At 44.8% G+C, this 15,786-nt stretch overlaps 1 protein-coding gene across 1 annotated transcript in view; it reads right to left on the bottom strand.

The window, feature by feature from the left end:
* Window positions 1-9,925, bottom strand: part of dcc (DCC netrin 1 receptor) — a gene marked incomplete at its 5' end in the record, with an annotated part of 1,018,431 nt that extends 1,008,506 nt beyond the window's left edge. Inside the window, one exon of the mRNA XM_070862030.1 lies at window positions 9,589-9,925. Coding sequence (XP_070718131.1) covers window positions 9,589-9,925 — 337 coding nt within the window. The remainder of the gene's footprint in view (window positions 1-9,588) is intronic.
* Between the last annotated feature and the right edge of the window lie 5,861 nt (window positions 9,926-15,786).

Genomic DNA, 15,786 nt, shown 5'->3' with positions numbered 1-15,786 from the left:
TTTCTTCCCTGTGAAAGTTGCTATTTGTAAATAAACAATCCTTTGCGCGTGTTAATGCACGGAAGTCTTTTCGACGTCTCAACCAACTCCTGCATCATATAGGCCGATGTCGTCCAGTTTTGTGAACGACTTCCCTCCAGCTAGCGTCACAAACAAGTCATCAGCCTTCGGTAACGGGTACTGATCTTGTTTCGAAACCCTGTTGATTGTAGTCTCCACAGATTCTGACTGTGCCATCACTTTTCAGCACACGAACAATGAGGCTGGCCCATTCATTAAATTCAACCGGTGATATGATCACTTCACACTGGAGTCTGTCCAGTTCAATTTCAACCTTCTCCCTCATCATATACGGCACTGCCCAAAATTATGATGGACCGGTCTTGCATCTGAGTCCACGTGGATCTGCACCTTGGCTCCCATGAAGTTGCTGATACCCGGTTCGAACAGCGAGGGGAACTTGCTCAATACTTGGGCACATGTATCTTCCTCCGATGACAACGCCTTTATGTCGTTCCAGTCGCATCTGATTTTCTCCAACCAGCTCCTGCGGAGCAGCGTTGGGCCATTGCCTGGAACAATCCACAGCGGTAGCTCGTGAACCCCCCGCACCGTTATATGACACATTAATTTGTGCACTGCCAATCACCTTTATCAGTTCTTTGGTGTACCTGCATAGCTTGGCGTTAACAGGACTCAGCCTTAGTATCCCACAACTTATAAAATACCCTCTCGTTCATGATCGATTGACTCGCCCCCATGTCCAGTTCCATCGATACCGGTATCCCGTTAAACTTCACATAAATCAAAATTGGTTTACTCTTGGTTATGAAAGAGTATAGTCCATACACTTCCTCCTCTGACATCTCGGATTGCATATCCGGATCCGCGCTAGTCTGACTCTCATCCTCCACGTGGTGTGTCGCAGCTCGTTTGCTCATCTGCGGACAATTGCGCTGGAGATGCCCCACTCTCAGACAGCCTTTGCAACTATATTGCTTAAATGAGCACTGCTGGTGCCGATGATTTCCCCCACAACGCCAAAACGGAGAAGTTAGGTACATTCCCGTTGGTGGCCTTTGGGCAGCCACAGGTTTCGCGAACGCAGCCGGATAGGCCCTGCCATGTGCCGTTCTGCCGAACGCTGAATTAATCGCATTTACGGTTCTTGCCGAGGTTCGGTTCTTCACCGCTATTTGCTTTAGACTCCTGTCCGTCGTCATACATGATTGAGCGATCTGGATGGCCCTTTCTAAATCCAACTCCTCCACCACCAGAAGTTTGCGCAGGATCACCTCCTGGTTGATACCGATAACAAAGAAGTCCCGCAGTATGTCTGCCAACACCATCTCGAACTTGCACGGTCCCGCTCGACGTCTCAGGTCGGCAATGAATTCCGCCGCGCTCTGGCCCTCTGATCGAACGTGTGTATAAAACCTGTATCTCGAGATGATGATGCCGTTGTCTGGCTTGAGGTTCTCCCGTACCAATGTACACAACTCCTCGTACGTTTTCTCTGTTGGATCACTCGGCATGAATAGATTCTTTATCAGACCGTAGATCTTTGAACCGCACACAGTGAGGAACACGGCCCGGCGCCGATCTACATCGTCGACCCCCTTCATTTGTTGGCCACGAAGTACTGGTTCAAACGGCTCACCAAGTCTGCCCAATTTCTCTCTCCACGAATCGCTCTAAAAATCCAATCGTGCTCATTTTGCAAACAAAGGTTCTTGTATCCTCATCGCCAAATGTTATGTATGCAATAAAGGTACAAACTGAATATTGTTTAACTAATCAAGGTACAACCTTGGCTCTGCTTTATTTAGGCCCAAAGTGCCTGACGCTCAAAATGGCTGGCCTTTTATACCTGAGCAGCACCATGTATGTGCTGCGCAGTGGACTCCAACAATGATGCCATCTCGTGGCTACAAACAGAATGTACATACATGAGAGACCCAACTTCCATAGCTCTCAGAGACAGCAAATTCCACAGATTTACAACCCTCAGAGAAGAAATTCCTCCTCATCTCAGTTTTGAATGGGCTGCCCCTTATTCCAATATTATGCCCCCTAATTCTAGTCTCCCCTATCAGTGGAAACATCCTCTCTGCATCCACCTTGTCAAGCCCCCTCATAATCTTATACGTTCCACTGAGTAGCGGCCCAACCTACTCAACCTTTCCTCATAAGTCAACCCACTCATCTCCGGAATCAACCTAGTGAACCTTCTCTGAACTGCCTCCAAAGCAAGCATATCCTTTCTTAAATATGGAAACCGAAACTGTACGCAGTATTCCAGGTGTGGCCTCACCAATACCCTGTATAACTGTAGCAAGACTTCCCTGCTTTTATACTACATCCCCTTTGCAATAAAGGCCAAGATTTCATTGGCCTTCCTGATCACTTGCTGTACCTGCATACTAACCTTGTGTGTTTCCTGCACAAGTACCCCCAATTCCTGCTGTAATGCAGCACTTTGCAATCTTTTCTTTTCTACTGCGGCAGCCATAAAAGTGCCCGATGTAACGATCAAAAATCAGAGATGCACTCCTCAATGGTGTAGTGAGTAAAAATACTGCTTGATGTATTACTAAAACAATGAGTAGGCCACAGTTAGAATATAGTATAATTCTCTGAATCTATACAGAGCAGATATTTGTTCCTACTTTCAACCCCACTCTGCTGAATTACCCAATCTCAACTGAGATCAACAATTAGCATCAGTGTCTTTGAGCTAGATAGGCAAAGTTAGCCAGGATTCCTGCTCCACATAGGTATCCTTATTTGAATGTGTGTGTGTATGCACGTCTGTGTGCGTGTGTGTGTGTGTGTGTGTGTGCGCGCACACATCTGTGAGTGTGTCTGTGTCTGTGCGTGCGTGTGTGTGTACCCGGAGATGTCGAGTGTATATACCATGATCGAATAGCCCTCAGACTCTCTGCTGAGACTCAAGTGGAGAACAGACAATTTTGTGAAGTACCAGAGAGCTACATGGAACTTTGCACACTAAAAGGAAGAACAACTTCACAGGAACCTGAAATGATTCTGAGCTCACTGCACTACAGAATGCAACTTGCATTTAAAGAGGTGGAGACAGTAGGATGTAGAAATCACTCTGCCTGAAGGGAGCTTTATCCATTCTAACCTGCACCATGGATCACTGACAATAAGAGAACCCCAGAGAAAAGGATGAAGATGCTGGGTGTATCGGTAGGGGTAGGACTCATTACCAGGAGCCGGTCCCATTATCAAGGTGACAAGGAACCTCTACATTCTGGTTCTTTCTGAATACAGATCTTCCATCTCCTAATGTCCCCTGCAGCTGAGAAAAGTGTCATTGAAAATCACATTAATAAAATCAGGGAAACCTTTGAGGTTTTTGTGTGTGAAATTATTCTGCACTGTTAGTTTAAAGGAGTGTCTGATTGAAAACCATCTTGCCTTCAAGATCCATCCATAGGACCAAAAACATCACAATTATCACCATACCACAATATGACAGCAATGTTAGGAAATGATGTGTTAATTGAAAAGTTTCAATATTTAGAGAGTCCCTGAGTGCCTCTGATTATTATGTTTCAATCTATTGCTACAGAACAGGAAAGTTCAATCTGTCAACGTGTTATATGTTAGGAATTCCAGACAGCTGTATGTATGAATCAGGGCTTGTAAAATAATACAGTAAGTAATTGAAAGATAAACAGGTTGTAGATAAGCCTATGAGAATAGATTCAGGGATTTTGGAAGCTTACGATAAAATGTTGGTTTGAAGAAGGCATTGCAGGGATCCCGCTGTACATAGCAACCTTCTTCCAAGCACAGCTCTGGTGATTGCTATGGACAATTAGCTTCCTCCTATAGGTTCAAGTCTGAATTATCAAAGGAGGACTGGCCTAGATTGCCCTCTGGGATTTCGGGCAGAAAATGGAGCGGGGACGCCTACTGCCAGATCCTTGCCCCAAAAATGGTTGATATAATTTTCCTCCACACACCTGGGGCATACCACAATGCCCATCTCTTGCCCTATCCACCACGTGCAAATGGTGATGGGAGGGCGTGGCTTGAAATCCCACCCCATTTTCCTCTCCTACCATATATGTCCCACTTCTGGATTAGAACGTTCGTTTCAAAGAGAGGTTGGAGTTTATTTCTGGCAGGCCACAGGAAGAAGCGTCCTTGCAGACCAGAATGGAACTCGAGCTAGATCCAGAAGACAGCTGAATTGATTCGTCAGATGGGTCCTTTTGTTGTGTGCATCAGGAGCCACAATTAAGGTTTTTTCCCCAGGGGACTGTTGCGACCTCTGGATGTCAGATAACAATGGACTTCCCTTCGACCTCTCTTGTTCCACTGCCATAAGGAGGACAAAGAGGAGTATCAGAACACCCGGTGCAGAAATCCCAGGTACCACCAGGCTGCCACTGGCCCCTAGCTGCTGGTACCTGTGCCTTTCGATCTAAAAAACCACAGTGAGCCACTTCAATCCAGAAAATAACATTTTGGGATGTAATACATGAGTAACTTGAGACATGACATTTTGATAAGTGTAGCATTCTTGGAAGGAACAGGTGACTTTGGACCTATGGTTCGTAAATATCTCCACTATTAGGGTTTACCTCACCCCATTTCTGGGTTTGTTGTAGATTATTGATAGAGATTTCATTACTGTGATTAGTTAATAACTCCAATATCGTTGTATCCTGCGACTACCAGGATGGCAGAAGGCAATCTTGATGGTCCTTGGTCTTTTTTTCATCTAGCAATTCCTATACATCCCTAAAACGTAAGCAGGCTATGCTTCCCTCACAAAGCTATAACGGAGTTATGCAGTGGGCACAGCTCATAAGGGAGGCATCACCTAATTGGGATCTAAGCCCACTTTTTTTGACGAAGAGGGTGAATTTTTAACTGACATCTAGGGGGTCAGTTTTAACCTATCTCACCGGTTGAGATTGGATGCAACTTTGGGTTTACACCCCAGCCGATTTTATTGAACTTTGCAGTCGGGGTGTAAAACCAGCATTCCACCTAATCCCGTGGGTTTCCTGCCCAGTGAGTTATGTTAATAATAGACCCAAAAGTCACCTGCCAAAATGGAGGAGGAGAAGGAGAAACAAGTGCGCAGGTGGAAGCTGACCTCATGTCTGTAGATGATGTCGCAAGGGAAAGCATGTTGATAAGGAAGAGGAGAGGAAGCATGTATCGATCCGTTGGGGGCGGGGTGGGGGGGGGGAGGGGGACACACTCCGGAGATGATGTTGCGAGGGTGTGAAGAGAATCGTTGCAAGAGTTGCTTTGACTGTGATTCAGCAGGTAAATGTGTGGAACCACTGCTTACGATGCCCTTCCCCCAGTCTTCCCTCCTTAGCGTCGATATTTTCAGTGCCATCTCACTTATGATGTGACATAATACAGAGGGCTGGATTTTCCTGCTTGATGTGCAGTCAGGGCAGGCATCCCTCCATTTCCACTGCAATCCCAACTCATTTTCCTTTGGAAGGGCAGGGTCACTGGCCCTGCAGGACAGTCTCTTAGTGGGATTCCCACTCCCAAGAGGGAGCGAGAGACCTTAAAGGGGTAGGAGAGCCCCATAGAAGACAGAAGCAGTTTTAGTAAGCCTCGGCCAAATCTAGGCCCACAAAAGTAGGTGCAGAGGAGCAAAATTGGATGGACAGGAGGCTGCTACTTGGCACTCTCTCTCCAATTGTAGGCATCAAGGCCTTACCATATTGCTTCTGAGCGCTCACTCCCTCCCACCAGGAATAACAGTAAAATGGGTGGAATTGGGAGATAAGGCCAGATTCTGCTCTTTCCATCAGCATTTATGTTCATTATGAGGGAAAGGGGCCGCCAATGGTGGTCTTGGGGTGCGGGGGGGGGGGGGGGGGGGGGGGGAAGGGCGAAAGGAATCAAGCCAGCATGGAGAGGCAGCTGTAGGCCGCATCATCCCATTTTCTGTCATTCCCACAGGTAACCTGCCCAATTTGGAATGGGATGACAGATGAAAATCCAGGCCTATATCTCACTTCTCACTCACGGTTTTAGTTACTATGCATAGAATTACATAGAATTTACAGCACAGAAACAGGCCATTTGGCCCAACTGGTCCATGCCGCCTTTATTTAATTCTATCAGCAGATCCTTCTAAAACTTGTTGCTTTCCGATATAATTTTCTAGTTTCTCATTGATTAGTAAATCTGTTGTGGCAGTGCTTAGCAATTCCTGCATCTCAGAAAAGACAGGAGAAAAAGGCAAATAGCCAGAATACCAACAGAAAAGCATCCCAAAACTTTTAGAAGAATTCACATTTAAGTTAGGGCAGGAGATCAAGAGAACCCCTGTGGAAATGCATCATGGGCATTCTTATTTAGTGCAGATTGCTCTCATCAACCATGTATCACGTACCATTTAAACTGAATTTATTGGCTGTTTATTAGGCTGCATTGCCAACTGCTGTACAGACCGACAATGGGATCTGTTCTGTGCTTTATCTGCTTGAACTCAAAATTTACCACGTTATCCAAAAATAGTCATATTGGGGAAAATGTCCTGATTACACCATTTTGGGATATTTGTGCATTTTTTGTCATTTTACTTTACACGTTTATTATATTGCCATAAAATGAGACCTATTCTATGAGCATGTATCTTTACTAATGCAGGTAACCTTAGGGTTGGCGGTGGATAAGTAATGGTAAACATTTAAAGGTCACATGGATGAACTTCAACAATTGTACATCCCAGTCTAGAGTAAAAATAAAACGGGGAAGGTGGCTCAACTATGGCTAACAAGGGAAATTAGGGACAGAGTTAAATCCAAGGAAGAGGCATATAAATTGGCCAGAAAAAGCAGCAAACCTGAGGACTGGGAGAAATTTAGAATTCAGCAGAGGAGGACAAAAGGTTTAATTCAGAGGGGGAAAATTGAGCATGAGAGGAAGCTTGCTGGGAACATAAAAACGAACTGCAAAAGCTTCTATAGATATGTGAAGAGAAAAAGATTAGTGAAGACAAATGTTGGTCCGTTGCAGTCAGAATCAGGTGAATTTATAATGGGGAACAAAGAAATAGCAGACCAATTGAACAAATACTTTGGTTCTGTCTTCACGAAGGAAGACACAAATAACCTTCTGGAAATGCTAGGGGACCAAAGGTCTAGTGAGAAGGAGGAACTGAAGGAAATCCTTATTAGACGGGAAATTGTGTTAGGGAAATTGATGGGATTGAAGGTCGATAAATCCCCAGGGCCTGATAGTCTGCATCCCAGGCTACTTAAGGAAGTGGCCATAGAAATAGTGGATGCATCGGTGATCATTTTCCAACAGTCTATCGACTCTGGATCAGTTCCTATGGACTGGAGTGTAGCTAATGTAACACCACTTTTTAAAAAAGGAGGAAGAGAGAAAATGGGGAATTATAGACTGGTTAGCCTGACATCAGCAGTGGGGAAAATGTTGGAATCAATTATTAAAGATGAAATAGCAGCGCATTTGGAAAGCAGTGACAGGATCAGTCCAAGTCAGCATGGATTTATGAAAGGGAAATCATGCTTGACAAATCTTCTAAAATTTTTTGAGGATGTAACTAGTAGAGTGGACAAGGGAGAACCAGTGGATGTGGTGTATTTGGACTTTCAAAAGGCTTTTGACAAGGTCCCACACAAGAGATTGGTGTGCAAAATTAAAGCACATGGTATTGGGGGTAATGTGGATAGAGAACTGGTTGGCAGAGAGGAAGCAGAGTCGGGATAAATGGGTCCATTTCAGAATGTCAGGCAGTGACTAATGGGTGCTGCAGGGCTCAGTGCTGGAACCCCAGCTATTTACAATATACATCAATGATTTAGATGAAGGAATTGAGTGTTATATCTCCAACTTTGCAGATGACACTAAGCTGGGTGGTGGTGTGAGCTGTGAGGAGGATGCTAAGAGGCTGCAGGGTTACTTGGACAGGTTAGGTTAGTGGGCAAATGCAATGCAGATGCAGTATAATGTGGATAAATGTGAGGTTATCCATTTTGGGGGTAAAAACATGAAGGCAGAATATTATCTAAATGGCGGCAGATTTGGAAAAGGGGAGGTGCAACGAGATCTGGGTGTCATGGTACATCAGTCATTGAAAGTTGGCATGCAGGTACAGCAGATGGTGAAGAAGGCAAATGGCATATTGGCCTTCATAGCTAGGGGATTTGAGTATAGGAGCAGGGAGGTCTTACTGCAGATGTACAGGACCTTGATGAGGCCTCACCCGGTATAGTGTGTTCAGTTTTGGTCTCCTAATCTGAGGAAGGACGATCTTATTATTGAGGGAGTGCAGCGAAGGTTTACCAGACTGATTCCCGGGATGGCAGGACTGACATATGATGAGAGACTGGATCGACCGGGCTTGTATTCATTGGAGTTTCGAAGAATGAGAGGGGATCTCATAGAACCATATAAAATTCTGATGGGACTGGACAGGTTAGATGCAGGAAGAATGTTCCCGATGTTAGGGAAGTCCAGAACCAGGGGTCACAGTCTAAGGATAAGGGGTAAGCTATTTAGGACTGAGGTGAGGAGAAACTTCTTCACTCAGAGAGTTGTTAAGCTGTGGAATTCTCTACCGCAGAGAGTTGTTGATGCCAGTTCATTAGATATATTCAAGAGGGAGTTAGATATGGCCCTTACGGCTAAAGGAATCAAGGGGTATGGTGGGAAAGCAAGAAAGGGGTACTGAGGTGAATGATCAGCCATGATCTTAGTGAATGGTGGTGCAGGCTCGAAGGGCCCAATGGCCTACTCCTGCACTTATTTTCTATGTTTCTATGTCATAAAAGAGACAAACATTGAATAGTTGGAAAATTTGCTGATCCTATCATCAGTTTAGCAATTAAGTGCGTCCAACGAATAACATGTTGGGTATTTTCACTCTCTGGTGCAGTACTAATTCACACAGGCCTGGAGGTCCATGGTTTAATCTCTGGTTTGTGATGGGGTTGCCAACCACAGGCAATGCATCACAATAGGAGTGTCCAAGTCAGGATATCAGGCTAGGGAGGAGAAAACGAACTTCCGGATTGATACTTGGTGTCTCTGCTGGAATGTGAGCATCAAATGAGGATCGGGTCGAGTCAGGCTTTGAATCTCCTTACAGTCAAATAACTTGCTGATGCTTGATTCGCGCAGCTCACAAATGATGCAAAGCCCCTAAATAGCAAAGTACCAGAGCGCTGACAACACTCATGCAACTGTACTCTTAGCATAAGTCAGCACCAATGCTAAGTTTTTTTTTTGGGTGCACGGCCCATTCAAAATACTGCGCATCCCGTTTAAAAGCCAGTGAGCCAGCTACACGGCTTAAAGGGAACATTAATCAGCACTCCCAGGCAAGAAAATCAGGAGAGGGGAGAATGTAGTACTCACTAATTCAGAAACCTGTCGACAGTAAATCAATACCTTGGATCGGACTTTTTTTGTCTTATACAAGTCGCGTTGGCAAGAAAATTGAGCAGATTTTGGTGTAAATATTGACAATGGCAGAGGAAAGGAGAAAAAGGAGAAAATTAGACTCAATGGAATCTAACTGGTAGGTTTGGCCTTGCTTACCTGCCACAGTTAGCCGAGCTGTCCTGCTCACTATCGCCCCCTCCCTCTCCACTGAGGCCTCGCACTGGTACAGTCCTTCGTCGGGTCGATGGTGCCTTGAGTGGAGCACGTTCTGTATCATTAAGGATCCATCAGGCATCAGCTGCCGCCTCTCGTCCATTGCCAGGTTTAAGAAGACCCCGTCCTTTCTCCAGCCAATAGTCACCGGGCCTTGGTCCGCCTTCGCCGAGCAGTTTAGTAGGAAAGATCCACCTCGCACGGTTACAGTGTCCGAAGGCTCAGAAACAAAGCTCAACGATATGAATCTTTTGGTCTGGGAACCTGAAATGAAAAGGAACAAAGATGTGGGTTAAAAATGGAGCAACGCACTGGTTCGAACAATCCTGCAATAAAGTTATAAATTACTCGGTGGTTCTGTGTCTTGTTTCTGTTGTAGCTGACTGATGAATACAGGGGTTCTGTCATGCAGTGCAGTGCGTTCAATAGCTTAGCCACTAACCACATGTGGCTAATTGGGAATCCAGATATGGCTAATTGCATTTTTGATTAATGAATTAAAAAATGAGCAATAGACACCGTCACTGGGCACATGAGCTCAACATTCATATTCAGACGACCTGTGCATCTGTACGGTCACCTTTTCACATGTTTGTTGGTGTAATAGTAAAATTGAAAGCAGAATGTGCAAATGTGTTGATATTGTGTGTGCTTTACTTCTTTGGTTACTTGATATTGCTTAACTGCTGAAATGGTGTGTAACACAGGTGAAAACACAAGAGCTCAGCACCATGGAATCAATCTTGTATGGAGAGGGGGATCTGCCATAGTGGTCAACTCGACCAACTGCACCAGGCCAACAGAAAAAAGCCAAGCCCAACCAATGACGAGCAGTTTCAGCAGGGCACGTAATGGCAAAGGGCAAGCAGCAGCCAACCACATTCTGGATTGAGAGCGGAGGCAAGACTCATTGTGCGAGTCAACATTCTCAACAATCACTCTGATGAAGTACCGCTGGCAACGGCTGGTCAAAAACCTAGAATCTGCACTCAGATGTGCTGCATCTGATCAATTCGTGCCAGGGTTACAAACTTTGGTGACAGAGAAAGGCTGCAAACTTTCACACTGATTGGTGGTCGATATTTGTTAAGTAAATATACACGTGAATATATTTACCTATCTTATGTGTAAGGCATTTTCTACAAAAATGAATGCATACACCTAGAAAGGTGTCACCAAAGCCACGCCTGTGGCTTGTCAACAATTTCTACTGGATAACACTGATCCAGTGATCCTTCTTCCAAGAAGGTCAATAAATTAGGGAGATGCAATGATATAATGAATGAGTTTACGTTTTAGGTCGATAATCTTTCATCAGAACATGCCATATGGCTAGCTAAGATTTATGGCTATTTGGCTATAATTCCATTGTATTGTTTTGAATCAGCCACAGGACTGAGCTGCAAGACATCAGAAATAGGGATCTGATGAGATAGTTGTCCAGTTATACCTCCTGAGATTTATCTGTACCTGCATGATTGGCTCATCCTGATTGTGCTGAATCTGTGATTCATGTACTATATATTAGCTCTGCTGAATCTGTGAGTGGTGCAGTATACAATAGTTCCACTGAATCTGTGACTGGTGCAGTATACAACAGTTCCACTAAATCTGTGACTGGTGCAGTATACAATAGTTCCACTGAATCTGTGACTGGTGCAGTATACAATAGTTCCACTGAATCTGTGACTGGTGTCGTATACAATGGTTGCTGAGTCTGTGACTGGTGCACTATACAATTATCCTTCTGAGTCTCAGTGGATCCAGTATGCTCAGTCCATTTAAGGATCAAATGTTGATCATTTGCAAATGTCTCTCCTGCTGCTAATGAAAGGGACTCAAACTTGGTGCAGTACGAGGCCAGAGAGGCACTCACATAATCTTGCATCACTGCAATTGAACATCATCCTATTCTCAAGATTGCACTATTTGTAGAGAAGCCAAAATATCTCTCAACGGGTTCCATTAACAATTTGTCATTTTTTTGTTATAAATTCGCTCATGTGGAAAATCCTGAAATGCTGAATTAACATATCACGTTATATGTTGCTCCCCCACAATATCAACTCAATGGCCTGGCTGACATAACTCAGCCCTTACATTAGAAAATTTTCACTAAATCCTGTAAATCATTGATGATATGCATTGGCACATTTAATAGAAAACATAGGCAGGTGAAACTAGGTGAAAAGAAATAAATTGAATCGGACGCATCAAGTGACATCTGCCGATAGACTGACCAAAATGAATGAGTGGTTTTAAAAAATACATATACACTCTTAAATGGAGCAGCAAGCAATAATAATCTTGGTTTGTGATAAAACCACACCTCAGGAAATTACTTGAAAGTAATCCTTGACTTTTGACTTTTCATGTGGACATCACCGGCAACCAATTTATTCTTTCACTGCAATAGAACCTCTGTTGCTGCTATGTCACTGTCTGGACAGATCGACTTGCAAATGGTCATTTTTGGGGGAATGAATGAAGAATAAATAATAAGGAATGAACAAGGTTTAAAGTCAAAAATGAATTTTCTTCCAGCTCTCTTCATTCCTTTTACTGATATTGGCAAGTAGGAACCAAGGGCTCAATTTTTGCCAATGTCGATTTTTTGCGTATTGCAAGAGTTATGCCTGTATTTTTTGGCTCTGACGACTCAAAAAAAATAACTAGCAAGTTTCCCTGTTCTATTTTTTGAAATTGTCGCCACGCAGCCTGTCCTTTAGTTTCAGGGGGTGGAGCCTCATGTCTGTGCCGAAAAAACAAGGCCCCCCCCCCGCCCCCCCGCCTTCTGCGCATGTGCAAAAAAAAAAAGTGTTTTTTGACGTGACTGCTATGGGCGCGCATGCCCAGTACAGCTCTCAGTCTGCACTTGGCCATTTTTAAAGAGCCAGTTGTGTGTGAGATCTTTAATTCTCATTGGAAAAATTGGAACAGCAATACAATATGCAACATGGCTCAAGGACCAAGAATTTCTTACAGGGTGAAGTGGAGGCCCTGGTTACTGTAATTGAGGCCAGATGGCAGGAGCTGGACACCAGCAGAGGTCACATAAAAGTTTCACCAAAAGAAATGAAGAAACGCTGGAACCAACTTGCAGAAGATTACTGTGCAATGGTGACCACCCCGAGGTCTGGAAGCCAGTGCAAAAAGAAGTGGCAGGACCTTAGTCAAGTAGTTAGTGTAACTAATATTTTCATTTATTCAATGGAATTGTAATAGTAAATGTAACCATATGTCCCACCCAGCAGAAAGACACCCTCTCTAAAAAGTTATATTTTCATCTTTGCAGAGGAAGGTGACACACAACAAAAGGCAAAGAACTCAAACAGGAGGAGGCCTGGCAAATCTGCTGCACTGACACCATTGGAAGACAGGGTCACTGCTTTGATGGGTCCTGCTTGGAGAAAAGCAACCACCACTGCACAAGCTGGGCCCACACTCGAGGGAGAGGATAAGTCCTGCAAATTCCACAGTCTGGCTTTCCTAAATGTTAAGTACTGCACGGGCTAGCCATGCTTCACTTCATGGGGAAGTTAGTTTGCAGGTGCAGCAGGTAATCAGGAAGGCGAATGGAATGTTGGCCTTCATTGCGAGAAGGATGGAGTACAAAAGCAGGGAGGTCCTGCTGCAACTGTATAGGGTATTGGTAAGGCCGCACCTGGAGTACTGCGTGCAGTTTTGGTCACCTTACTTAAGGAAGGATATACTGGCTTTGGAGGGGGTACAGAGACGATTCACTAGGCTGATTCCGGAGATGAGGGGGTTACTTTATGATGATAGATTGAGTAGACTGGGTCTTTACTCGTTGGAGTTCAGAAGGATGAGGGGTGATCGTATAGAAACATTTAAAATCATGAAAGGGAGAGACAAGATAGAGGCAGAGAGGTTGTTTCCACTGTTCGGGGAGACTCGAACTAGGGGGCACAGCCTCAAAATACGGGGGAGCCAATTTAAATACGGGAGATGGACCCCCCATCTCCCATCACATGTCACCCTTCCGGACTGTTTTGTTCAGTGGTGTCAACTTTGCCTCAGTTCTTCATGATATGTGAATTAACCTTGTTTCCCAGGGTTTGCTATCTTGTTCCCAAACATCCCTTCAGATGTTGCTACAATAGATTGTTGACTCTCTCTTGTCCTTGGTGGATGTGTTCTGTAAGTTTCCCTCAGTCTGTATTAAGGTTAACACAACGGATGGTTCATTAACCATCAAGCTTTGCTGTATAGCAAGCTTTGCTGATATCCCTTCTTAAAACCTACTGTAAGCAAGAGTATAAGCGAGCTTTACATACATAAGCGAGTTTTACATAAAATTTTTGATATATTACAATCTCTACCGTAAGGTAGTGGCACTTCCAATACCTCAGAACCTCCTAATACTGATATGCCTTACAATCTGGACCATGTCAGATCAATTCACTACCTTCAGTATCCACTTTAGTGACCATCTGTCAGTCTGTCTGTCTCCCACTTTAGTGGCCGTATTTTATCCCCTTACACAGAACTTGAGGCCAACCCTGACGAGGCTGAAGCCGATGCAGAAGAAGATTCAGACGTGGACAAGCCTGAAGAAGAGAACATCTTCCAATCCTACCTTCCAGACCAAGAGCAAAGGGGTGAGGGGGAGCGGGAGGTGCTGGATGAAGCCCACACTGTTATACTCACTCTGGAGGAGGACCAGGTGATGCCCATTGAGGTGCCAGGCCCTTCCCTGAGTGGTATGAATGTGGGACATTGCATGGTTTCTCACAGTCCGAGTCTGGGGATTCCAGTGGGGTGCAGCGAGGCACCCCACTGGGCGGTCATGGGGAACTTTATGTAGTCATTCCTCTGAGCATAGTGCAGCTGTCACCTGCCGAATGCAGATATGTGTTGCATGTTGAGAAATGGCGCACACATCCCCATTTATGGCCTAGAATGATTCAGATGCATAGAATGAAAGTGCAGCTGTAACCTTCATTTCAACTGACAAAGCAGTCATCTAGGTTGCAGGTCTGCTTTTACAAACTCACAGATCTCGGTTGCAACTTTTGTGGTAACGCAGCCTTCTGACACAGTCTGCATCACTCAGGTGCAGGTATGAACACTTGTCTCGATATACCCGACATGGGTTAGGCCTCCTGCTCATCATCCTATGTGCTCTGAGGTTCCTCATCCGATGACGTTGAATCAATCGTCTCCTCCGCAACACCATCATGCAGAAGGCTTGCATGAGTTATGGCATTGTCAGTATTGCCCCCATAATTAAATTGTACCTTTGCAAGAAGCTCAAAACAGCAGCACAAGCTTCTTTGTTCTCTCTCCCCAAGGTCAACGCCCCAGTATGGACCACACCCAGGTCTGTGCATACGCAATAGGCTTGCTTAGAACAGGAAGCTAGGCATTCAAATGAGGACATTTGGGGCAACGCAGTCTAATGCAATTCTTTAATTTTAGATTTTTTTTCCAAAGTACTACCCCACCACCGGCCGAACATCTCCTCACCGGGCTCGAGGGTCGGCCGTCAGAATCACTCCCTCGCCTGAACATGGGTTCGGCAAACACTTTCTCCATCACCCCCACAGGGATTCTTTTGATGCTGCTGCATAGTGTAAGGATTCTCATGCCTGCAGTTCAGCTTCCACACACCCCCACCCTCCCTGGGCTTCTTTTGAAGCTGAGCCCGTGTCTGGGCGAGGGACTGATTCTGCCGGCCGACGCTCTGACCCTCGAGCCCAGTTTGGAGACATTCGGTGGTGGCGTGGCACTTTGAAAAAAAATCAAAAATTAAAGAATCGCATTAGACTTCCATTGTCTGCGTTTTAAGTTTGAAAAAATTAAGCTTCATGATGCATAGTTAATGTGTTCTTGACTTCCTCCAAAACTTCGCCGAAAACAATGGCATCTTTCTGTGCGGATTTTTTCATGTGCCCAGAAGGTTTGTTGGGAGTGGTCACATATGCTATCCTAGGAAAAATGTAAGTTGGCCAAACTTGCATAAATCTGAAAAACTGGTGCAGACATCAGGTTACACCCCCCCTATGACACACAAAAAAACGAACCTGACAAAATCATGACTAACTGTGTTACACTGGCGCACAATCGTTGGGGAAACTTGGGATATTTTAATTTAACCCAAAAAAAGCGGCGCGCACC

This window comes from Pristiophorus japonicus, chromosome 2, assembly GCF_044704955.1.
Source record: "Pristiophorus japonicus isolate sPriJap1 chromosome 2, sPriJap1.hap1, whole genome shotgun sequence".
Lineage (NCBI taxonomy): Eukaryota > Metazoa > Chordata > Chondrichthyes > Pristiophoridae > Pristiophorus > Pristiophorus japonicus.
Note: the sequence above shows the minus strand (reverse complement) of the source record. Positions and strands in the feature narration are given on the sequence as shown.